The sequence below is a fragment of the Notechis scutatus genome, chromosome 2, assembly GCF_049901735.1.
Source record: "Notechis scutatus isolate UNSWTSFEM ecotype Mainland chromosome 2, rNotScu1.2, whole genome shotgun sequence".
Lineage (NCBI taxonomy): Eukaryota > Metazoa > Chordata > Lepidosauria > Squamata > Elapidae > Notechis > Notechis scutatus.
Window position 1 is genome coordinate 227,756,691 of NC_142010.1, and position 27,548 is coordinate 227,784,238.

General features: G+C 33.8%; 1 protein-coding gene across 4 annotated transcripts in view; it reads right to left on the bottom strand.

The window, feature by feature from the left end:
• ADGRV1 (adhesion G protein-coupled receptor V1) overlaps positions 1–27,548 on the bottom strand; it is a 258,922-nt gene that overhangs the window by 133,425 nt on the left and 97,949 nt on the right. For 3 of the 4 annotated variants that reach the window (XM_087958191.1, XM_087958192.1, XM_087958194.1), the window contains exons 49-64: positions 22,004–22,256; positions 21,452–21,574; positions 20,156–20,378; positions 18,983–19,187; positions 18,067–18,213; positions 13,448–13,703; positions 12,747–12,949; positions 11,260–11,436; positions 9,641–9,823; positions 8,613–8,792; positions 6,563–6,727; positions 5,815–5,932; positions 3,559–3,682; positions 1,887–2,025; positions 1,065–1,250; positions 217–449 (exon numbers count right to left, since the gene is read on the bottom strand). In XM_087958191.1, the coding sequence (XP_087814317.1) occupies positions 217–449; positions 1,065–1,250; positions 1,887–2,025; positions 3,559–3,682; positions 5,815–5,932; positions 6,563–6,727; positions 8,613–8,792; positions 9,641–9,823; positions 11,260–11,436; positions 12,747–12,949; positions 13,448–13,703; positions 18,067–18,213; positions 18,983–19,187; positions 20,156–20,378; positions 21,452–21,574; positions 22,004–22,256 (2,915 nt within the window). The remainder of the gene's footprint in view (positions 1–216; positions 450–1,064; positions 1,251–1,886; positions 2,026–3,558; positions 3,683–5,814; positions 5,933–6,562; positions 6,728–8,612; positions 8,793–9,640; positions 9,824–11,259; positions 11,437–12,746; positions 12,950–13,447; positions 13,704–18,066; positions 18,214–18,982; positions 19,188–20,155; positions 20,379–21,451; positions 21,575–22,003; positions 22,257–27,548) is intronic. The other variant, XM_087958193.1, reaches the window with a different exon arrangement.

The window sequence follows — 27,548 nt, forward strand, 5'->3', positions numbered from 1 at the left end:
TAATAACACCAAATTACAAGTTATTACTACTAGAATGAACCTGGTTTTTACGCTTCTGGTTTGCAAGGGAACTATAAGATAAACAGCCATATTAAATTCAATTTTACTTTAGATCTTGATCACAAAATCAACTAAGATACCAAGATTTGCTACACAGTATTTTATATTTAATGACTCTGGTCAGTATTTTTCTATAAGATGGCTTTTATTTTTTACCTTCCCAGTAATTCTACTTTTGTAATTACTACTGAAAAATCCTCAGGACCTTCTGGAAGATCATCATCATACACTTCAACATAAACAGTTTTAACAGTTTCAGTGGGTTTGAAAATAAGCTCTCTTGAAGTCACACCAAAGTCTGAGCTTTCCACTGCAGTACCATTCAATGTCTTATACAAAAGGCGAACTTGCTTGTAAAATCCATGAGAACGGACAACTGTGATGTTAGCCTGTTGGAGACAATTGTGTTCTAAGGTGAAATGCATCTTCATGATTTCTCTAAAGGTAAGCACAGAATCAAAGAATTCTAGAGTTAGAAGGGACTACAAGGCTTCTAGTCCAAGCCCCTTCAGGAAAAGCATTTAAAAATCCATGTTATTGAATTCTACTAACATGATTTAATTATGATATCCATTTTCTAGTAGAATAGAAAACCTTACCATTTGGACTATTGCAGTTTATTGTTCTTTGATCCATAGTAAAACTCACATAGTGTGTTATAAACATTGATTACCTTCAGCCAATAGAACAAATGCACATTGCAAATATGCAAATGATATCATAGTACATATTTTATGTATTCATATTATGCAGTGATTTGAAATTGATTCCAAATAAGGAATGATTTCAATTTTCATAAATTTAATTCCAACATCAATAACTTTTGGTGAAATTGGAGTCTGAAAATAAGTTGAGTAATTAGGACAGTTTTGAACACTAGATGGTGTGCTAAGCAACTTATTATCTTGTAATGTATTTTTCAACAAGTTATATAAGAATCCTCATCCCAATATATAATATGAAAATTATATCTCAGAAACTTATCTGGTAAACACAATTCCTACCCATTTTTCTTCTTCTGTTGTCTGCACTACTTCTTGAGGAAATGTGAATTGTCCATATGGTAAGTCGCTAGCAGCCATTGTGATATTTGCTGCTTTGGCTGCCTCATTTATGATTCCACCATTGCTAATACCAGTCAGCTGAAACTGATAGTGTTGCTTTTCTTCTGGAATATCATCATCAAGAGCCTAGATGAGAGTGAAAAAAACACATTAAGTTGAAAAACATATAGAAATATTTACTATGCTATATGGAACAACAGATATTTGTTATTAAGTCTGAGTCAAAATATATAGTTGAATAACAATGTCTGCAAAGGAAAAGTAGATTGTCAAACAATAATGAGGCAATAAGGTACAGAAAAAAGTTCATTATCTTAGAAAACTAAGCATCATAACATAGTGCTATCGTTATTGGATAATACATTACCATTACCAATACAACTATGCTGGCAAGACTCTCCACCAGTGCTGCACTGCACTAGGAAATGCATAACAATATTTTATGTTCCTCTTTAAAAGATCTCTGAGTTGCCTTTAAAGAAAAATACCTCCTAAGAAATCTTATCAAAGGCAACTTAAAAGCAGTAACAGGAAATAAAGTCAGGCTTCAAAATTTTAATAGAGATAGATAGATAGATAGATAGATAGATAGATAGATAGATAGATAGATAGATAGATAGATAGATAGATAGATAGATAAAACTGAAAGCTTCAAAACTTTACAAACTTCCAACAAAAAGTTAAAATAAAGAACAAAGGACTTCCATTACTAAAATCAAAGTTGTATTTGTATCAGCGTTGACTACTGGAAACAATTTATACCTGAATCAGTATAACAGCAGTAGACTGCTGATCTCTCATGGTGACAGTTCCTGATAAATCAGCAAATTCCTTTTGATCAGGTGATGTTATCATCCAGGAGACTGTAATTTCTCCAAAGATCCCTGGCCCACGAACTAGACTGCCAAACAAAAAGAAATGGTCATTAAAATATTACTCAGTATTGGTTCAATACCATTCCCAGATATCAAGTACAAATACTTCAACCAATTTTATAGTTTTCTTCTTCTTTCTTTCTGAATAATAACAAAATAACTTGATATTTTTCTAAATAGGTTTACTGTATATTCAACAGCCATATCTAAATTTATATGCATCACAATGAAATATAAAAATACTTTGTTTTATTTGTATTAATAATTCACACATATGATTTGCAGTTGTAAACCACCAATTCTACAGCTTTCTGGTGGTGTTTTGCATTACAAAAATAACTCAAAATAACTTTTTCCAAAATAGCATGTTGTGTCATGAACATATTAGGCCAGAATTTCTTTAAAACTACTACATCCTCTCATCTAGCAGGATAGCTCTTATTTTTACCAAGATAAAAAGGTACTTGGGAGTATATGCAAAAAACAACAACAACATGTGGTATCTGCCTACATTTCTTTAAATCAAGCATGACTTTTCTCAGGCTCATATTGTAGCTGTTTTAAAAAAAATCCATCCTTTCAAACATTTATCCTGAAGTTACTTTAAAAGTATGACTTAAATAACTTGAATGATCCATGTGCTTCAAATGAATTTTCCCTTCAAAAAAGGTAACGACCTAAAATATAGTATCTTAGAAAACAAATAGACACTGTAAAACTTTAAAATAAATGTAATTCATTCATATTTAAATATTTATTGGGTAATTACAGTAATTAATTATTGAAATAATTAGTATTACCCTTCTAGATGTTAATGTAATGTATTGTCAACAATTTTGAAGATTTTATACCAAAGCATGCATAGATGCTCTTGAATGCATTGGGTTTTTTCCCCCCTAGTAACTACTTAGCAAGCCTCTGCAGTTATTTTGGCAACTGTCAGGCATAAACAATCAGATCCACATGTTACTTATTATTACATTCTGCCTATTATATAGGAATCTTCCCAGACTGTCAGTCTTCACCTGGAAATAGATCTCTATTAAGATAAAGGGGAATCAATTCTGGATCTCTTGAGGATGCACAAGGATTCAAGCCTAGTTCTGTACTTAAGGCCTCCCCCAGCCTGGCTGGGCATTTTCCATCATCAATATTTTTGGGTTTGCCAATGCCTTCTTTCTATGATTAAGGAGAATGTCTGCTAAAGGTCATCCAGTTGAATTTATGCCTAAGGCAAGATTAGATCTCTCAGTCTCCAAGATAGCTTGGTGTTTACAATAACTATATCTGAGGGTCCCTCTGCATCCATTGTGCATACAGTTAATTTTAGAAGTTCCATACTTAGAATTCTTTACAATAAATGGGAAAATTTAGAATAATTTAACATATATATCAAAAACTACCAAAGGATAAAGGAACCAACATTGAAAACCTGGAGCATGTTAATGACTCTAAAGCAGTTAATTGCTATCAAGACACACCTTTAGAGTTGTGGTTAAATACTTACACAAACTGCAAACAATTTTTTAGCGAAGATACAAAATGCAATGATTGCCTACCCAATAAAAGCAGTTCCATTATATTTTCCTACAGGTTCCCCAATCAGGACATGGGTGGATTGTGAAGCTAATCCAACAACTCCAGAAGCTCCTTGATCTGCCTGTATAGTAATAGTTGCTATACCTGTAAACATAAAAGAGGTTGCCAATAAAAGCTGATTGATGCAAGATATTTTTTAACCATAACACAAAACAATAATAAGTATTACATAATTATCATTCTATTCTGAATGTATTACCATCAATTTATTTTTAAAAAGTAAATTAGCAAAGTTCCATTATTAACTGTCAATATTTAATGATACCCAATCTGATGGTTTCCAACTGTGTTGGATTACTCTCCCAATACACCTACTCAGCACAGTCAATGTTAGATACATTCAGGATGTGATTCTATATTTTTATTTGGAAGACTAATTCAATAAATGTTAATTATCAGGGCTATATAGTTTTTTATTTTTTAAATTTCTATTCTGTTTTTCTTCAGGATCTCGAGGTAGTGTACACATCATTCCCTCCTCTGATTTTGTATCCTACACAATAAGTCTTGTGAGTTCGGGCTATAAGGTAGTGACTGTTCCAAAATAAGCTATTGATCTTCCATAGTTGAAAGTGGATTTAAAACTAGTTCTCATTCTAATTGAAGATGTTAGCCATTACACCTATAGGAACAAGTTCTCAGCAGGCCAGATAAAAACAGCTAAAACAAATCTATATGACTAGTTTAGTTCCAAAGCAAAGGACAGGTGAAACTGTCCATCCTATCCAAGGAGTAACTTCTAGTTATGCCAATTATACTGTCTCTTAAAGTCTAGTAAGGTAACTCATTTTCACATATTCATAGAATTATAGCACTGGAAGGGATCTTGGAGGTTTTCTAATTCAACCCCCTACCCAAAGCAGGTGTACTTATAACATTCTGGACAAATTTTTGTCTAATCTTTTCTTGAAATTTTCAAATGATGGAGCACCAATATGAAGCAAACTGTTCCACTGATTATTTCTTCTCACTGTCAGGAAATTCCACATTTCCAGATTGGATTTCCCTTTGATGAGCTTCCACCCATTGCTTCTTGTCCTGTCTTCAGATACTATGGACAACAAATCACCCCCCTTTTCTCTGTGAGGGAAGCCATTCAAGTATTGGGAGATAGCTATCATGTCATTCCTCAGACAGTACCAGCTTTTTTGAAAGATGCAGCACACTGCCAACTCATATTTAAGTGGTGGTCTACCAGGATACCTAGATTCCTCTCACAGACACCTGAAAGCCAGATATTGTTAGGCCAGATACTGCCTATTTTGTACCTATTCAGTGGTTTTACTTTTTCCTACGTGCAGGACTCTCTACTGAACTGCATTTTGCTGTATAGGGCCTGATGCAGTACTGTCTATCCCACATTGGGGGTGGGGGTGGTTTGGGGGGTTTTTGGGGGGGTGGGTGTTTTTTTTTTTTTGGGGGTTTTTTTTTTTGTTTTTTTTTTTTTTTTTTTTTTTTTTTTTTTTTTTTTTTTTTTTTGCTCTATCTTACCAAGCAATAATCTGTGGTCTACTTTATCAAATACCTGACTTAAGTTTAAGAATAGTATATCCACAGCATTTCCTTTATTCGCTATTTTAATTTAATTTAAATAATGTAATATTATATAATAAAGTAATTTAAGTCAGTTAAAACCTTGTGGGTGGGAGTGTGATGTAAGAATTTAAACCATTATTTCTCTTCAAATAGAGCTTGTATTTGAGACATAAAAATCATGCAAATTCTTTCATTATGGCTTTCTTCCACAATAAATTTACTTATCAAAATCCTCTGTTTGCAGTCCAGTTTGTCAACAGAAGTCAGACAAAAATTGCAAGATTAATACAACATGTGATTTTCTCTTGGACACTGAAATACTGGAATCAAAGCCAATATTCAGGACAACATTCAGCATTTATAGTTGAAAAACAATCTTAACTTCAACATATGTTTTCAAAAGCCTCAAACAGTACATGTAGCTAGTTAGTAAAAAAAACAACACCTATTTAAGAATTAGACACTTTTCAAAAATGCTACAATTCAGATATAGCACAAAGTAATCTTTTAACATGGGAGAAGTCAACAAGCCACATTCCCTGTATTTTCTTTATTTGAATCTAATCATGGCATCTCATAGTTTTCTAAACACCTCAGATAAAGGGAAAAAATAAAGGTAATTAGACCTGTTTGGCATTGCTATAATTACAGCTTTGGATACTGTTTTAAACAGTGTTTACCATTTACAGGTGATATTTCTGTGTTATCAGTAGACACCAGATGAATTGAAAAATGTTCATCACCTTCCAAAACATCATCTTGAATTGCATGCAAAATTATGGTTTTCTGAGATTCCACCTGTATAAAATTGGAAAAGATGATTATATATCTTAGAGCTATATTTGGTGTACTGAAAAAGAAAAACTTAACATTAAATGAAATTAAAATCAAATGAAATTAGTTTCAAAAGAGGAAAACACTAAATTAAATTAATATCATTTAGGAGATAAGCATAGAATTTTAACCTTGTTAAGAAATATATCCAGTGGACAATATTGTTAAACAGGAGAAAATCACTAAAACATAGGGAAAAAATTGAGAGCTTTCTCTTAGAATATTAGTCATATCAAATTCATAATTGTATATTTGTGTTTCTACTTTCCACATGTGGCTAACAGTGCAAATATGTTAGGTTCACATCAATATTTTTTATTTGAATAAATCTATATAAACCTATCTTGCCATGGGGCTACTCAAAGCACCTTACAGTAATAAAAGGAAAGAAATGAAGAGAAGTGTAAACAACACAAAAGCAAAATAATAGAACAATAAAACACACAATTAAAAAGAAAGCAATGAGAATACATAAAATATGATATATTATATGATATATTATACACACACACACACACACACACACACACTTGAATTAAAAAATATATTAAATAATAACACATTAAAAAGGTGAGGTGGCAAAAGGGGCTGTACCTCAGAAAAGAAAAGAGTACCATTGAGAGGAGTGAGATCATATCTAGCTGCCTCCTCAAGTTTCCAAAGAATCTGGACTTCTCCTTGGCCCCCTGAACTCCGACTTACAGTGAGAAAGACATTGGCTGAGGGATCATGTATTGACTGAGGTTCTTTCACTGTTACCTAAAGCAAGAAAAACATTGGTATTAGGAAGACCAATATATAACAAGCAAAATATATCAGTGTTGAGCTTCCTTTATCTCACACACGTTGCATTGAACCACTGCTGGAACCAGCAGCATACCTGGTGCCAGAAACTGCCAACAAGCAGGAGAAATGCACACATGCACTTTCTCTCAATAAAAGACTAAAGAAGACTTTTGTATAAGGGACTTTCTCTGTTTACTCACATTCCCCTTTTAAAAACTGTTTAATGTGGCAAATGATTTGATTCAAACAAGCAGTCATTCAAAGAAGTCCACTAATAGCAATAGTAATTGCACAGTGCCCAGAGCTGCATCATGGGGCAGTATAAAAATAATTGTAATACATAAATAATGAAATAAAGTAGACTTTGTGACCATTTGTTTTTTCTTTTGGTTTTTCAAATAAAGCCTACAATTATAAAGCAATTAAATTGTTTCTTCTTCTATGTCCTTAAGAATTATAAATTAGAAGTATAACAAGTAAATATTGAATCTGTTTGGTATGGTACACTGATGTTTTCATGTGAACATAAGTATCTTTCTTTTGTTCTAATTAGAAGGCAAATACTAATTTGAGGATGATTCAAAATATATTTATGTTGGAATTCTATTTACAAAGTGTACTTAAAACATCCTCTTTAACAATAAATTCATTAACAAACCTGTTATATATGAAAGGCTATAGTAATGGTTCTACTTCCAGGAGCAGCATCATTATTTATTCTCTGGTCCCATTTAGCACCTTCATTTGCAAACACAGGTCTATCTCTTAGATAAACACAATCACTTGATAAAACAGCTATAGCATATAACATTAAGTTCTAGTTGTGGTATCACTTCTGCTAATCCAATGTGAGAGTTGCCAGCTTTGAAACCAACTCATGGGGAATTGCTACTTAAGCTCCTAAAAAATATGTGTGACTTCAATTTTACTTTTACACACAATTGTTGACACTCAGAGGTCCTTAAAATAGCTTACACTTCTTTTGATATCCCAATTATTAACTGAGCTTGTCGGGGAGAAAAAGAGTTCTTTTCCTGGACCATTTTTTTCTAAATTTTACTAAGTGGTTATTATTATACTAACTAGAAGAGCTCCTCTTATTTAAATCTGAATACAAACACTAAGGAAGGATGGACTGTCTACAGTGGTGCTGAGATGTTTGTGAATTCTTTGGTATTTTCAATATTTTTGGATACACATGATCTAAAACATGATCTGTTTTCCACACAAGCCCTAAAACTAACTAGAGAAAACTCAATTAACAAATGAGTCAAAATTATACTTGTTCATTTATTTATTGAGGAAAATGATCGAGAGCTACATTGTCCTTGGGATAGGGAAATGGGATAGAAGTCATGTAAAATATCTATAGTTGTCTGTTCAAAGAAATTGTTGTGTATATCATTATGAAAGCCTCTATACATCCCTTCCTAAAAATATTCTGCACCAGAATCTAGATAGTTCCTAAAACAATTGTTCTGTATATAGTCAAATGAAGGAGAATTGCATCTGGCTATTTACATCTGATGCAATGAAATATATCCAAGGTGATATGTATTTTGAGATGTATGGATTAGTTTTAAATAGACATTTTGTTTTCAGATGCCTTACTTGGTGATGAATATATGTGTTCTCTCTCTCCCTCCCTCTCTCTCTTGGATGATGTATACTGTGAAAACATGTCCTTTCTTGGAAGTATTTTGGCTAATTTCAGCTGCTTATTATTTATATCCTACTACCACTTTTGGTCTCAGCTGGACTGGGACATCTAGCTGGACATATCTATCCATTCTAGGTTTGGATATGCAAATGGTCAAGGGGTGTCTGGCAGTAAATATACGATCTTACTTTCACTTACATGTTTTTCTTCAAAGCTAAAAACTCCAGCAGGTGAATCATTTGGTGCAATAGTAACTATAATCTGTACATCATCACCTAATCTTGCATCACCTGTCACTCTAAGTAAGGTAACAGTGAACATTTCCAAAAATTCAACCTCTTCATCATCTATGATAGTGATCTCTATCACTCCTGTAACCTAGAAAATAAATTAAAAATAAAAACAAAGATGAAATAAGTACTATGAACATGCTCAAGCTCAAGACATTTAGATTTAATTGTGAAGCATAATAAAAATGGAAATGAAAGTCCAGGTGAGATAGGCAGCTATATAAATTTGCTTAATAAATAAATAGATAAAAGAAACCTCAAAGAAGGCAAATCTGGCATAATGCACATCATACATATAAACAGTTAAAACATACTACAAAACCCTGTTACAAAATAGTCTCCACTGTCCTTTAAAGACAAGCAGCAACTCCTAAAACAACTCCTAAATGTAGCAGGATTCACTGGTACATTTAGAAACAAAATATCCATTTTTAATATATGTATATAAAATGCATTTTCTTTACTTTAATGGCATTAGATGATATATCCAAAACAAAAAAAATGCTAAGAAAAAAAATATGAATAGAGAGTTATACCAACTTCAGAAGTTTGGTAGGTTTCACAATACTTTTAATATGAACATGACTCAGATTTCATTCTTGCAACCATTAATGGTATGCATGGTGTAATACATTTATGAGTAAATGTGAATTGCTCTCCAATCTCAATCAGCCATCAAAAAAGGAACCTGTTTGCCATCCTGTATTAGAACCACAAACATTGTTGGATAAAAGTTATCCAGACCTCACTAAGTTATCCAGACCTCACTTATTTTTGTATATTTATACATAGACATGTGCTTTGAAAGTACTTAAAAGGTAAGAAAGGGAAAAAGCACCCTATTAGCCAGAAATTATCTTAAAAGGAACATACTGTATTCATAAGAATAAGATGATAAAAATATGGGGGGAGATGTTTTATCAATATGCTACATACTTGTCCATCAGCAAATATAAGGTTTCCAAATGATGGTGAAAAGTCTTTTAGACTAGCAGAGGCAGGTGTGGCTTCCCAATCCAATTTTATTGATCCAAATGTTCCTGCCTTCCGAACAATGGACAGCTTCAGAATATTATCTGGTGGTGGTATTTCATAAGCAACCACAGTCTTGTTCACATCCTTGAAAGAGAACAATTAGTATTTTATTAAAATATTTTTATTAAAAATACTATAGTGCCTGTATTTCAAAAGGAGGAGGGGGAAGAGGAGAAAGAGTGAGAGATAAAAATTGTTAGGCCAAAGTGGGATTAGTAACAACAAAAGTACAAACACATTTATCACATACATAAATATAACCATTTTCTCTCTCTGGATTTTCACATGGAATAATTGAGTTTCCTCCCTTAAGAAAGGCTTTTAGTTAATTATTTTATTAATTATTATTACCTATTTTATGAGTTAATTATTCATCACCTATTTTATGAGAAATGCTACAGCTTTTCTATTTCTTCATTTAAATGTATGAAGAGTGTCTTTGGTAGTGGTTGTTGTTTATCACGGCATATTATCAGGAATCCTTTTAGCCTATGAATACTGGGAAGTGGATAGGAATTTGTCAATGTTGTATTGTGCCACCTGTTCTTTGGATACCTGCCCATCCTGTCTATTGAGGGGAACAGATGGAGAGGTAAGCGAAATACTGTTGATATTCTATTTTTACTGCCTGGAGATTTCAAGGGTCTGGATGGGAGAGAACAGATTGAAGTTTAATCTAAGGAAGATGTATGTAACTACAGTCTGTACATTAAGATTCTCTATCAATACTAGTGTTACTTCTGTTATCTCACAGGCACAGTGAAGGAACAGATTCACTATGGGGGGGGGGTCCATCTACACTCACAGCTCCTGCCTGAAGGTAGAATAGCAAGTAGGTCTTCACCCAAGTTCAAGTAATGCTCCATTTGTGACCTTACCTGGTAGGCTAAAACTCACACTCTCATTACCCCTGGACTACCCATAAAGACTACTTAGAAACTATAAATAATTTAGAATGCATATTCACTGGTTCTCAATGCTGGAAATACAAAATATGGAATTTACAGGCCTAAACTGAGCAATAACTGATTTTCAGGTATAAATTAATATGCTGGTTTAGACCTTTATGGTTTGGCACCTGAGTACTTGCAGAAATGCCTGTTCTAAATAAAATCTAGTGACCAACCTCCCAGATCTTACAGAAATAATTATTTTATCATATTATATGGTATGTATTATATATAAGCTGCTGAAAGTCACCAGATTGTAATGAAATTAATTAAATGAATAAGATTCAAGACTTTTCTTGGTAAGGATCAATAGCTGCTTAGCAAGTCTTTGACAACAAATCCTGTCATATTCAGATTAAGATAAATAGGAAAAATTATAATTATAGACCACTTGGCTTCATTATATCATAGGAAAACATAATAGCAAGGGACATATTAAGCATGGATAAAAGATTTATAATTTCACATTATTAACCTATGTATTATTACCTATATACCATGAAATGGCCAACTTAGAACAAGAACAGTACCCACTGCTCTTGATATTGAGATGTTTCAGTTTGTTCTCACCTTGCTAATGTTGAACTGAAATATTCCTCTGGGATTATCATTTTCTTCAATTAAAATCTCAGCTATTTCTAAACCAAATTTCTTCATGCTCTGTTGCCCTCTAGTAAGAGAATAATTCAGTAACTGCACATTACTAATATTGATTAAAAATCCCTCTTGTAATTCTGGAATATTATCCTGTAAGATAAAAAATGTTTTAAATTATTTTGCAAATTTAGATTTTGGATAGACTAGTAAGAGAAATAATTTCAAGTTATGATTGTTTCAGTGGAAAATAAAGACAGGGAGCACCAAGCAACCAATTCCCTTAATATAAAGAAGATTAATTATATAGAAACAAATGATTGTTAAAAAATATATTTTCTTTGCTGAAAATATAATTTCATTGTATCAAAATCTGCTCTTCTCTGATTACCTAATCAATTTAAGGAAAAGTTAAAGATAAATTAAATTCATTAATTTAAGTTTAAAGAGTAAAGATAGTGTTCAGATTGTCTGAGGACAGCCTCTCCCAAATTATATCTACCTGTCCCATCAAATCTGCAATTGCACCATCATAGGAATAAATGATTTTGGCCCTGTCACTTTGTGAAACTAAATTTAAATCTTCTGTTCAGGTTTCATTATGACTTGTTTGGCCCAAAAGATTATATGGCTTTCAGAGAAATGTCACAATATACTAGATTGGAATCAATTTGCCTTCACAAAAATGAGGAAAACCTATCCAGGTGAGGTGCAGCAGAGATTGTACAAAATAGTAGCATCAGAAAATAAGCATGGAATGTTTCAATAGAAACCAGTATCATTGGAAATTGGGCAGCATATTAATTTATTTTTATTTTGTTCAATTATATTGAAACATTTTCAAAAGTGGTTTGTCAATGCCTTCTTCCTAGGGTTGAGAAATGACTGGCCACCAAGCTGGCTTCCTGCCCATGAGCTCAGTCTCTCATTTTCTAGCCGGATGTCTTAATCATTACATCAAAGTGGTGTCCATAAATGTAATAAATTAGTATTAGTAGTGGTATATCATAAATACAGTAGAATATGTCATACCATTTACTCAGAGAACATGTAGATAAAATCTAGAACTTGTTGAGATTACAAATTGTAGAAGCCAATACACCAGCAAGTTTTCTATTTATTAACTGATTTATTAAACAATCAATCATAAAGTACATAGATATATTTGGACTTGTTCTTACACACAAATTATATTCAAATAATCAACTTGGGAATTTTCAACTAGCGTAAATATCATTTAAAGTATGAAATATATTGTAAAGTTGAAAGACAGTGAAAGAATAGGTTTTTAAATACAGGGAATATAATTAGTTCAGATTTAGATGTATTGGGAATAATATCATTAAATTATTGACTGCTATTCTATTTTTATTCAGAAATATTAATCAGAAAAGTATTTTCACTTTTCATGTCATTCACATAAAGGCTTGCTAAAAACTATTTATATACTTTCAAATACTCACTGGTAAAATGGTTACATTAACTGAAACTAATGTTATATTCTCTGTCATAATAATGGTCTTGTTTTCCAATCTATAATCTTCATTTTCAATTGCTTGATTAACAAGAGGGAGTGAAAAGATAGGGTGGGATATTATGTGTATACTAATATCACCAACAAATGGTTGTTCTCTGAAAATATGTAAAATAATAGTAGTTGATGTCCCTAGGAAAAAACAATATTAAAGTTAATGAATATATATACTTATTGAAAGATTTTATTTTTTCCAACCCAAACTAATATGATTATAACCAATGAACTACATAATAGTAATAACTCATATTACTTCCATAAATTGCATTTTCTCTGGAATCAAGAAAAAAAATTGTGCTATGATTAAAAATTAGGACATTAAAAAGCCTGTAAGCACACTTTTCTAAATATAGTTTTTAAAATCATTTAAAACACTTTTTTAAAATAATCAGTGAAATGTCTTGCTTAAATAAAAAATATAACTCATTTTTCTTGCTACTCATATATTACATTCAACATATTATATTAGTCCTCCCAGATTAAAACAATGTTTGAAACTACATTCAGAAATGTTTTCTTTAAAATCTATAGATCTAACTGCAACACTGTATATCAGAAGACCTTTTTTTTAAAAAAAAATCTGGAAATATATACTTGAATTTCTCTAGGTTTTTCTCAGAATTGATTTACCTTCAGGCTCTGCTACTTTGTTAAAGAGAGAATCTGTGTGCCATCCCACTGCACCAAGGGGAGTGTCATTGGGCAGAATAGTAAGTATAGCTTTTGCTCGACTTCTGTCAATTATGGCTCCTCTCTGGGGGTCTTGAATGCCCACGGTGCTAATATGAGTGAGAGTTATAATCAGTGTCTCTGAAGCTTCTGGAATAACATCTGCAAGGACTGTTAATGTTACTGTTGTCAAAGCCTGACCCTCTGAAAATGCCACCTAGAGAATTTAACAAGAAAATATACAACTTTATATTTGACACATAACTGTTGGCTTAACACAGTTTAAGATGCAATCCAATGAAAGTTATCAGTTTTGTACCAGTTAAAGGAAACATTTAATCAAATTATTCTAATCAAATTGCCATATCACTATTGTTTAAATGGTGTCATTACTTTTTTCAAGTTTTATAATTATCTATGCCTATTGAATTACCTGTAATATAATAGTGAAACATAAATAAATTTTAAATAATATTGTAAGCCCCCCAAATTATCCTGCGGTACAATGGACGACCAATACATTTTATAAACAAACAAACAATGCATATCTAAGATACTTTTGTAGTACTGGAAAATATACAAGTTGTAACCAATAATTGAATTGGTAATGTTTGTTTACTTTTCAATGTTTATTTTGTTTATCTATGGTACAAAATAAAATCTTTCAGGGAGGCTGGATTGTAGTTCAACATATTTTGAAAAAAACAGGTTGAAACAAGTTGAAATATCAGGTACTATCTTATCCAATTTTAGGAAGAGGAGATTTTAATATCTGCAGTTTATTCCTGTATTTCCTATTAAAACTATTGCAAATTCCATGGCTTAAATATACAACTTTTACCTTGTTTACCAGATAGAATAAGTTGTTGGAGGGGAAGGGTATGCTAATATGATTTTGGATTTTTCTTATGTCTAACCAAGTTTATTTTGCTTTTTGTATTAAAATTCTAAGTTGCACTGACATTCAGAATAAATTAAAAAATGCACTTTTTTTCTGCAATAATCCTTAGCAATAGCAACTGGCAATAATCTTGAGTACATATAAGTAGAACTTTATGACACTTTAGAATTTTTTTATAAAGTAAACGCAACCTCTTTAACCTAACTTTCTGCAATACTGAAACTTTCAATTTAGAAAAGAAATCTGGGTATTTTGTAAAAGTCATCTCTTGCCATTTTATACCCAATCTCATATTGTTCAAGAGATGTGTTCCTCCTCATGAGTGAATTTTCACTATGTGCAGCAGCAATTGAGTGGGACGGTGGCCTAGAGGTGGAGCTCTCGCCTCACAATCAGGAGGGTATGAGTGCGATCCTAGGTAGAGGCAGATATTTCTCTCTCTGAGCACAATGAGAATATATTTGCTGAACAAAACTGCATTGGCAACAGGAAGTGAATCTGGCCAATAAATACTCAGCTCCATTCAGTTGCCCTGACTCCATCCGGCAAGGGATTATGGGGTCATTAAAAGGAGATGATGATAATATGCAGCAGCAAGTAAGAAAGTGCTACTGTATAATTTGTATTATCTGAGTGGCATTCAATTTTGGCTTCATTAAATTTGATCCACTTCAGCCCATTTTCTTCCGGGCTTGTCGGCTTCGCGAGCGAAAGGGGATTTGGCTGCTGCGATCCCCGCCGCGCTAGCCGTTTTTGGGGCTCCACCCAGCCGGTGTATCGAGGCTAGGCTGCCCTGCAGGGGCAGCTGAAGGTAGGGGATCCGGAGAAGGGTTTGGGGTGCTGCAGACCCCCTCCCTGGCCGGCAGAACCCCTTTCCCAGGACGGTGCAGCGGCGGTCCGTAATGGCCGCCACAAAGAAGCTGGCAGCCGGGTAAGAATGCGCAGGAGGAAGTGGAGAAAGTGATTGAGAGGAGAAAGTTTTTCTTGGCTCCTAGGACTCTAAGATATATTTAATAAAATTCCTGAAAAGTATGACTTTCTGAATAATACCTGCCAGAAGAGGAAAAAAGCGGCTGCTTGAAGGTGCTGAAAGGATAGCTTTCCCTCTTTTCCTACGGAATAAATAACTGGATATTAAGAAACCTATTTTTTAGGTGGAAATTGGTTTTAAGCGATGAGTGGGAAGAGAGAGGATTAAAAAGAAAATATTTGTATGCTAAGATTTGTTGGAGCAGATGCCTTAAGGATTTGAAGACTAGAATATATTGTAACAAGACTTTAAACAGATTTGGACTTTCTTTCTCTTTGATTGATATCACCCCAGAAGGAGAAAGTGAGAACTCTGCCTTGGTTTGGACTGATTGATAACTTTGGGACTGTTTTATCTTTTTATTTTCTTTTGAATATTCTGGTTGTTGTAAGAAGAAAGAAGGAGAAAAGAAAAGAAAAGATTTATAATGGCTCTTTCTGTTGAGGAACTAAGAAATGGTGTGGAAGAAGCTTTCCTTTTCTTAGAAATGGCGCTTACTAATTATCAACAAAAATTACAACAGATGAAGACAGCAGAGGAACAAGAAAGAAAGGAAGGAGCCATCTTTAATGAATCTCAGAATTTGATCCAGAAAAAAAGGAAGAGAGAAAGAAAAGAAAAGAAGAGAAAAGAAGAAAACTAAAGGATTTAAGGACTTAAGATCTAAAAAAACATTTAAGAAAGGGAAAAATAAAGTGCAAAACCAATATGATGATTGTAAACAAAGGGGAAAAGAAATACGACAGAGAAGGGAAGCCGGTAAGGCAGAGGCTAGAAGAAGGGGGGTAGAAAGGTTTGTTGGGAAAAGAAAGAAAGGGAAAAGGTGGAGAAAAGCTACAACGTTTTGAAATTAAATGGAAAAAGGAATTTTTATGGATAATGGATAAAGTATAATTTTTTTTTTTTAAAAAAAAGATTTTGCAAGGTACATAAGATGAGATGGTAGTATTGCAATGGTTTAAGAGTTGATAAGAGATTAAAATGTTAAAATGTTTAAAAATGATTGGTTTTAAAACTTAATAATAGGAGAGGTTTAGAATATTGTTTTAATTAAAGAGTTTAATAAAATTATGGTATTGATGTTATTATAAAATTTTTATTATAGTATTTCTTTTTAATATTTGGATTTATTGTCTAATTATGCACTTAATTGTGTTGGATGTATTAGTTAGATAGAATGTACCAAGCAAAATCTGACTGGGTATTAGATATTATTTTAAAGATTAATTTGATTAACTTAGGGGGAGATAGAAAGGCATCATACTCTGATTAATGATTTCAGGAGAAACTGATTTTCTTTTTTTTCATAAGGGATGAGACAAAGGGATGATAAAAATGGACAAAAGATACAAATATAATGATTTAAACTAAGATGATTAATTAAGGTAGAATTAAGAAGTGTGAAATATGTGGAGAAGTTAATATAGAAGGCTTAGAATGGTAAATAAAATAAGTAATGATATGTAAGATGAGCATGAATATAATTGAAGTCCATGAAGAGAGAGACACCTGGGTCCAAGTTACTTTCCAAAAAGATATTTTTTTTTTATGTTTTGTGTGTTGTGTGTATATGTCTTTTTGGGGGAGAATTGGTAAAACTTGTAGAAATATAGAATGAGAATAATGGTAACTAAGTCAGAAAGAAACAGATGAAATAATAATAATGATATTGAATAAGAGTAAAGAGAAGTAAAGAGAAATTGAATAAGAGGTTTTGGTATATTATATGGAAATGGTTTAAAACAGCCCATTTTCTATATGATCAATGCATGATGCTTATTAAGAAATAAATGCAACTAAATGACATTGAATTTCCTGCTGGTATTCATAAACAGCATTGTTAGTGACTACCAGTTACTAACAAAAAGATACACAGCAGTGTTTTCGTATCAGTATACATTATAGTATAAATTTATATTCTAATTATTTCCATAAAATATAGTATTGATACTGGATTTCTAAAAATTAGTGTGTAACACAACTTTCTCCCCCTAGAAAGGACTGAAGAAATATCACACAGAAGGCACTTTTTCAACCAAAGTAAATTCACAATTTATATAAAAGCATGTCTCACTTAATGACCATTCAAAGTTACAACCAATCCCAAAAAAACTACTCAAGACCTATTCTCAAATTTACAACTGCTGCACTCACCTTGCAGTCACATGATTTGCATTTTGAGCACTTTGACAACTGGTTTGCATTTACAATCATTTTAGGTGTTTTTTGCCATTTTCTGACACCCATTCAGGAGAATGGGTTCATTTAACAACCACATGGTTAGCTTAACAGCCTTATTGCATTGATTTAAGAATATTAAACAACATTACTATTATGATTACAATCAAACAAATTAATTTGTTTTACATTTTAATTTTGTTTTTGTTTTTTGGTTTAAGAAAAATAGATTAAAAAAAGTTATTTAAGGAGCATAAAGAGTGCCACATGAAAGCAAAGGACAAAAAGGTTCTTTCCATAAGTAAAAATGATTTTGAAATTTTAGATCAAGAAATTAAAGGACAGTACAAGGGAAGTAAACTTCTAAGTTAATATTAGTCAATTTGATTCTTATTTAATTGGATCAGTAATGCATTAGCTATTAAAACCTGTTGGCAGTTTCTATAGCTAAAATTTTGGCAAAATACATACCACCCCTGAAGTTGGAAATATGTCATTAATACTCCCGCTAGCTTCCCAATGCACTATAACATGTCCAAATGTACTTATTAAGCGCTCAACGTTCAAGCTGATCAAGGTGTCCTGTTCCATTTCTTCTGCTTGTTTAAATAATGAGTTCTAAAACATACCAATGATGAAAAATAATACACAGTTTAACATGCATATATCTTGTTTTTCTGTTCTTTAAAAACAAGTTCCATCTGCCTCTATCTCTACTAAAGTTTTCCTGGCTTTAAGATTAGGAGATTTTTTATCAATATTTCTTATTGATAAAAGTTCTATCTAACCTGAAAAATGTTGGTTCCTATTTTGACAATCTTCTACAGCAGAGAAAATTAGTGTGGCTGAAATGGGGCCAGTGAAGAAACTGAGTTCCCTATATTTAATTTCCCCATAGAAATAAACAATAAATAAATTAGGCCAGTTTTTATAAAGATTTTCACACCCATCATGATACCATTTTGTGGTAGCAAATAGATTGCTAGACTTGGATTCAGGTATCCTTGAACCTGTCAGACTAACAAAACCATGCAGTATTATTACGTATTGTCATCAGTGTAAACTACTAAATTGTTTTAGGGAAGCTGGGATATAAATCTGAATATAAATATAAATGCATTTTCTTAATTTTATAAGCCATCACAACAGAATTCACAATTAAACCAGTATTACACGAGGGAATTGCAGGTTCCAATGCATTTTTATTTATTTTATTTTTATTTATTGTTACTTTTATATACCATCCATCTTGCTATCCAAAGATGAATTAATAATATGGTGAGATATGTTACTAAGACAGCTGTTTATGATTCTGGTGTTGTAGTTTACAACATTATAAATATGAATACATTCCATATGTGTTAAAAGGAGCATATTTTAATTTTACCTGGGCAAATGCAACAATTCCATGAGCATCATCATTAGAGGGTATCACTATGGTCACATAACCATTAGGTCCTATTTCTGCACCACCCTTTGGATTTTTCAGCCATACTCTAAAAGATTCTTCTTCCTCTGGGACTGTGTCATCAAAAATATTGATTGCTATCACAATTTCTTTATCTCCTGGTTCAAATATCAGTTCAGCTGAACTAGCATAAAAACACAGATGTACAGCATATTTATAATTAAACAATTGTTTTTCTTAGACAAAGTAAAATCAGTTTTGACACAGAAAAATGTAATTTTATGTACTTTAAAGAAACAATTTCTATCAATTACTAATTTGTTGTTACTATTTACTTAAGTGTCTCAGGAAACATATGAGGTCAATTCAACAATAAGCAAGTAGACTTATGTTTATATAGAATAATTTATCCTTTTCCTCCTATCTATAAAATCTTGCATTTTTATAGTCTGTTTTGGTATATCATTCCACATACTGAAGCAGATTTTAAATGTTCTATGTATGGAGCAGTGTGGAGTGGAAGCTCTCTGTCTCCATAGTACTCTAGCACAGGGGTCTCCAACCTTGGCAACTTTAAGCCTGGAGGACTTCAACTCCCAGCTTTGCTGGCTGGGGAATTCTGGGAGTTGAAGTCCTCCAGGCTTAAAGTTGCCAAGGTTGGAGACCCCTGCTCTAGCAGACCATTTCATTTGCCAGATTAGATTACCTCATGCATATTTTAAACAAATAACAAACACGTTTAGATTAGACCAATCTCATTGTTTTTAGACTTGATCCAGTTTTATCCCAAACGCAAAACATCTCTCAGCAATCAATCAATCAGTCAAATCAAAAACTCAGCAACTTCTATCAGTTTTCTAGGCTACTATATTCCATTGTCATCTTTAATTTGTTCATTTTTTGCTTATAATCTTTGACAGTACTCTTTCCTGTATTTCTGAACAATTCCAAGATAGTGTCTTCAATTGTTGATTTGACTATTACTTTCTCACTGTAGAATTTTCAGTAGAAACTGAAAGATTCAGAACAAGGAAGGAATTGTATTAGGAACTCAAATCTTTACAGCAAAAGAAAGAACAATACTATGATGACTGTAATGTTTTATAAAAGTAACAATACGTTCATAATCAATATTAAAAAATGAATTCATACCTAGGTATAAAATCTGACTGATTTGAAATTGCAGTTAGCTCGTAAATATAGGAATAGGAATCTCCAGTCACAACAATGAGACTTTTGTTAGAATTAAGAGATTTTACATTGATACTGGAAATATGATTGGCAGAAGGAGCTTCTAGTAATGGAGAAAACCGATTCATTTCTGAGTTCCAGGAATACAGAGCTGATATATCTTTGCTAGCAAACAGTACATGCACTGCATCAAGAAACAAAGAAGTTAAGAATGATAGAGAAAAATGTTAACATTTTATGCTAAAACATTTTTAAATATTTAATTGATTTTGTTCAAGCTATATTTTGCATTTACTTAGCACTTTCTGTTTTAAAGACATACAAAGCACTTAAAAGAGTGCACCACAAGGGCACTGAAATTAATAAACATCAGTCCTTGAAGCAACCATGTCCTCTGGAAGCTCAGCATAGCTGCTTCTAAGGCTTACCACATCATTCATCTGAATGTATATATGTAGACAACACTTTTGCTGGTATTACAAACATAGCAAAGCAATTGTGCACGCACAGCCACATTTAGACAATCAAGGAAAGATTTGTGCAAATCTTTCCTGAAGGAGGGAAGAAATGTTTGCACTTTAAAGCAAATGCAGCATGCTCATTTTTCTGCCAATCAGCAACAAACATCTTTATTCCCCTAGCAAGCTTGAAGCTGCAAAGGTTCATAATTTTGCTGTGGCAAAAATAAGTAATTTTGTCTACTATAAATCTGCAGTTACACACAATTAAGTTACATGTTAAAAATTGTTCTATACGTTTGTTTTCTCTCAGGAAGCTTGAGTTGTGAGAATGACTCTGCTATTACTAATCATATTACGCTGAGAAACAAGGTGCACCAAGACTTTTTAAATGCCATTATTATGTATGTAATATTCATATCCAAATTGCTCCAAATGTTTATTTTGAAAAATCATAACCAACTGTACAACTCACAGCATCCAAAAGGCCAATAATATTATTTATGATAGATTAGAACAGAATAACAGAGTTGGAAGGTACCTTGGAGGTCTTCTAGTCCAACCCCCTGCTTAGGCAGGAAACCCTACACCACTTCAGACATATGGTTGTCCAACATCTTTTTAAAAACTTCCAGTATTGGAGCAAGTTGTTCCATTGATTAATTGTTCTATTTTCTATTTATCACTGATAATGGTACATACATGGCATTTTCCCCTACAGAAAAATTATACCTCTATGAGGAGGGGGGAAAGATCTTGTGTGAATTAATGTAGTATCAGGGATTATTGTCAGACTTACCTAAACCTGAAGGTGGGGAAAAAGTATGGATTGCATTTACTGTTCTGACAGAAATGGACTGAAAATATCTGAAGGAAAATTGTCCTGTCTCCCAGATAAAAATTTCACACGTACTGTTGATCTCTATGGAAAGTAAAATCAGACAGCTTTCTGTGAATATGGGTATTTATAACTAATGCACTTATGATCAATAAATAGTAACTTCTAATAAACTAGTTCATTTTAGGAAACACTGTGGATTATAGAACTAGAACCATGTTTCCTTAATTTATGCATTACAAATGAATAAATCGCTTATGTCCCTAATATCAAAAGAAAACATTGACAAAGAAACAAATTTTGAAACAAAAGGAAAAAACAACTAGCAAAATCCCCCCAATATATATCAACAACTTTACATCATAGGCCTTTTAACAATGTTACATAGTAAGTATTGTATATATCAATAGCTCATCATTAAACAAAGTAACTTATTAATTATAAGAATCATTAAAAAGTTTTTTCTTGCCTCAGTTTGCACACTTAATGTAATTCTATCAAATTCTATCAAACCTTTTGCAAAAATTAGGTAGATGTCAGATCCAGAAATGACAGCTTCGACTTGTGTTATTCCATTGATTGGCACTTCTTGAAACCGTATAAAATCATTTTCTGACCACTTGAATAATAGAGGTGTATGTCTGGATTCACAAGGGACAATGACTAGATATATTGTACTTCCCCTGGGGAAAAGATCCAGACTCAAAACTCCTTTCACAGAGAGTTGATTATGGAATATGAAGATGCCATTATTCCACAGGAAAATCTATAAAATGCAAAAGAGCTCTAGTTATAACTAAAATTGGAAGAAATCAAATATGTTAAAATATCTTTGTCCTAAATAGGACACCTGGTATGGAATATATTTCTTGCTCACTATGTATATAAATAAACAGCCATAGAAATTATTAATAGGAAGAGCAATTTTTAAAATTTGTACCATATACCGTATTTTTCAGTGTATAAGACACACTTCCCCCCTCCCAAAAAAAGTGGGCGGAAATGTCTGTGCGTCTTATACAGCGAATGATACTGAAGCCCCGCCCACCCACCAGACCCCACCCTTTGACCTCTGCCTCCCAGCAATATGCCTCCTTGCAGCAAACAGCCTGGTCAGTTTCAGCACAGCCTGATTTAGCACGAGCAGCTGATTGGCGGTTGGATCAGCCTCCCAGAATACCAAAATCAGCTATTTCAGGCTGCAGGGATTGTCATCGCCTATCGCTGCATTTGTGCACCCCATTTTCGGTTTCCGTGCACCCTGTTTTCAGCCTGTTCCAGGCAGCAGGAATAGACGGCGGTGATTCCCGCCACCTAAAATAGACTGAAAATGAAGCATGCAGAGGCCGAAACCAGGATGCAAGGAGGCCGAAAATGGAGCACACGGAGGCAGCGATAGGCAATGGCGATCCCTGCAGCCTGAAATAGCTGATTTTGGTATTCTGGGAGGCCGATCCAACCGCCAATCAGCTGCTCGTGCCAAATCAGCCTGTGCTGAAGCTGACCAGGCTGTTTGTTCTTTGCTGCAAGGAGGCAAATTGCTGGGAGGCAGAGGCAGAAGCAGATTCCCCCCCCCTTGTTTTCCTCCTTAAAGGTCTTATAGTTTGGAGCATCTTATAGTCTGACAAATACGGTAATTTTACATAATTTTTAAATTTTCCTTTTCAAAGAAAAAATAATGATCATTATTATGGTGGAGATGACACTCTTCCACTTATTTCATTACTGGTCGGTCAAGGTATGTATGTGAATTCTTTGTTTTTACATTATTTCATTATCTCTGACAGTCTGCAAGCTTCCAGACTTCAATTAAATTTGAAAATAACATTTCCTGAGGAACCTCTCACCAGGGATCTTTTTCCAGAAAAGGAAAACAGGACTGTTTGGAGCAGTAGAATTCTCAATTACCTTCTTTGGGAGGTAAGCTCAAGAATACCACCAGAACTTTTATTGCACCTCAAAAGCAAAGAGAATTTTGAAGGTGCCATTGGAGGAGCCTTTTGACTGTAAATATAACTGATTAATTGATTGACTGAATTTTTTCAAAACAACTCAAGGCTGAAAAACACTTTTTTCCTGAAATTTATGCAAAAGTATACAATTCTGTTATGTCCCACCTTCAAAAACAAATAAGTAACGCCGAAAGCAGTCGTCCTCAAAAGCAAAACAAACGAAGAGGAGTTTCAGAAGATAACAGCTGCTATTATTCACAGTATACAGCACATTAATCCTGGCTTAAATCCACAAAAATCTCCGAGCTTTGACCGTTGCTTCTCCAGGTAAATTAAACGCTTTGTTCCTGACAAATTTTCAAACTCAGGCGGATCCTTTTATAGTTATTAGGGCAACAGTTAATTTCCTTAATTACCCTTTGACGTTCTCCTGCGTTCCAGCTGGCCTTGCCTCTTAAAGCGGCGTCTATTCCTAACATCTAACCAACAATTCTCCAAGTTCTCGTCTCCACTTGAAGACTCTCTTAAAACTTCTCTGTCAGCCATTCCCGCTGATGATCAGATACTGAACCAGAGGAGGTCGAAGGTCCTGACCCTTCTACTAAATCAGGTCTGTCCTCTCTTGTCACGTCCATCTCCTCTTCCTGATTATCATTCCAATCACTGAGCCCTGCTGGCTCATATTTCTCTGCCATGTCCTCCTCACTTGAGCTCATATCAGCCACAGGAGCTAAATTCAAGTCCGGAGCCACAACACAATTCAATATGTGTTAAGATAATAAACTTCCAGTCCATAAAACATCACTTCTGACATCACTACAGAGCTATGTGACTTCTCTCTTCAAGTACTACAACAATTTTTGGAGAGCTTACATTGATAGCTATGCATTTTACTTTACACATTTGAGTATTAGTTGAATAGATTTTGCTAAAGAGGAAGCATCACCATTGGAGGGGGGCATGTTGGATGCAGAAAGGTAGAATGGTTTGGAGTCTTCATTGGCACAGGGAAAGTAGAGCTTGAATTATTAAACCTTTATGCCATAATATAGATATGGTGCTCAATAATGTAGGCATAAGTGTAAGATTCATCCAGAAATGAAATGCATCATCAGCCAGAATAATAAGAATCATTACAGGTTAGGACCATAGAGGACCATCCCTCTTCCCTCTTTTCTCCTCGCCAAATTGCTAATCCGGACTCCAAAAGTGATAAAAGCAGAGGTATATTAAAGCCAGGAGTGAATGCTCAATACAAATCTGAGTCTACACAGTAAAAATATAAACTGTTTGAATTTACCAGTGCAAGACGTGCCTCTCTCTTAAAAGCAACAAACTTTGAAAGAGTATTCAGTTAACTAGGAGGGGCCCAGAAATCTCATTCATCAAGGGAAAACAAAAACGAATAGTTTCCTGTGAGCTGTTCAATCTTTCCTTCACTCAGATAAAAACCCTTGGATCATTGTGTTACAACTTCCTGTTTACAGAGTAATAGCGATCTGCTATTCAAACAGCGATAAATTCCTCCCATTCAGCTGCCAGTTAAACAATTAACCCGCTCCTTGCAGACTCTTAATACTACCTCATTACCTCAAATCTTACAACTTTTCTACCTCATCACCTATATCAACGATTAGATAATCAATTTCTATAAAATATTTTATTAATGGTTTAACTGATTTATTGTTTTTAATTGATTAGTGTGATTAGAGTGTTTAGTGCAAATAGTGTGATTACTGACTAGTTTAAAAGATCAAAATTCATGTAATTTAATTGAATAGCAAAATCATTGATCTAGTGAATTTAAATGAACAGTGTGATTAATGATTAGTGTAATTAATTGATTAGTGATTAGAGTAATTAATTGATCAGGCTGATTGTTGCTCAGGAATATTATCTGACTTGAGAGATTACTGCAATTGATTGTTTGATGTAATATTGGCTATATAGATTACCCAAAATTGTTCCTTTAATTAATTCAATCAACGTACTATTTTAACAATCCTACCATGCCAAAAAGAAAATCCTACGTCAAACCACAACCTAAAGAGAAGATGATCCCCACCAATGAACCACAAGACTCCTGCACATGCCTTAAATGCTACAAAAATCTAAAGGATAATGAAAACTCCATCAAATGTTCTCTGTGTAAAAATACACTCATCATGACTGCTTGGGATTACCTGAGCAGATGATTCAATACCTAAAATCATCCAATGAGTTTCCATATTTCTGCAAATCATGCAGACCCAAACTGGATCTGTCTGAAAGAGTTGATACCATCGAAACCATTGAAACATCCCCTACCATCGAAACCATTAAAACATCCTCAACATCATAGTAGCATCCTGGACGCCGTAAAAGAAAGAATATCCAACCTTGAAAAAAAAAGACACAACGCAAAAACCTGAACATCCAATAGCTACAAACCACATCTCTACCAAACAACCACAATCCAATCCAAAACCCAATCCACAAATAAACACAACCCAGACAAATATTGATATCCCAATCCTCATCAGAGAAGCCGTTGAGCGTGAACGGAAACGTCCAAACGCCATCTTATTTGGTCTAGAAGACATCAATGTCAATGATGACATCACAACTGTCCAAAACATCATCAGAGATTATCAAGCATCAACCATCTCCGCTGATGAAATACTTGACATTTCCCGCATCGACCGAGAGCTCAAAAATAGAGACGGCTCTGTGGCCCCACGCTTGTGCAGGGTCATTTGCAAAAATGAATCAAGCAAACGTAAATTCATTTATACTATAAACTCACTCGCCAAAACCAACACCAACCATAAGAACCTCCGTTGCGCCCTGACCTAACCATACAGCAACGTGCCCGCTCCCGTACTCCGCATCGAACTCAAAAACCGTCTAGACAATGGAGAGAAGGACCTGTACATTGACTACCATGCTGACTGTATCAAAAGTAAGCCACGCAACCCAATACTCAGCTTTTACCCTCAACCACAACCCTACCTCAACCCATCCACCATCACCCAAGACTAGGCACGCACGCCCCCAATTACCTCAATTCCAACTACTGCCGGCCTTAAATGCAAACTACTCAATGCAAGAAGCCTCGTGAATAAAATACCTGAATTTCTCTCCTCCTAAATATGGCTAACTTCGACATTATATTTGTCTGTGAAACATGGCTCAATGCATCTCTCCCGACTCCATTACCACAGCAAGAGACTATCATGTTTACAGATCAGATCGTGAAAATCGTCGAGGAGGTGGTGTTGCTATATTCTATAAAAATCCTTACATCTAAAAATATCCAAGTTACCCAGGAGCTTGCCCTTCCTGAAACCATCATCTGTGAACTATCCTCAAATATCACAATTCGATTCTTACTATGTTACAGAGCACCTGATTATGACATCGAACATGTAAACAAGCTAAATACATTACTAACATGGGCTGCATCCTGCCCATACCCTTTTATCCTTCTTGGTGATTTCAATCTACCTCATATTGACTGGACCCTAAATGATTGTACAACTGAAATCATACACACAACCTTCTACAATGCTATTACAAATCTGGGACTGGAACAACTAGTAATCAACAACACTAGACTAAACAACTGCCTCGATCTCATCTTCTGCAACAGTTTGAACTTAATTTACGGAATACAAACTAAAGAACCCTTTTCCAGTAGTGACCACAATATGATTGACTTTTGTCTCAACATACGTCCACACAAAAATCACCACAATGATGTAATCCCTATTGTAACTTCAAAAAGGCAACTATGATCTTATAGACAACGATCTCTCATCCCTTGATTGGCAATCTCTATTCACTGGATGCAATACCGTTGAAGACCATTACAACATATTTTTACTTGAAGTCAAAGAGTCATCAAACTATATGTTCCAACAACAACTCCCAAAACAAAACAAAAAAGCAGATTACCCATATCAATAAGGAAACTTCAATCCAAAAGAGATTACTCTGGCGGAAAAACAAATCTGGTCCGTTGCCAATTTCAAAAACCGATACAAAAATTTATGCCACCAGATAAAGACTGAATGCACCAATTATCACATTAAACAAGAGGAAAACCTTCTAAGCACCAATTCCAC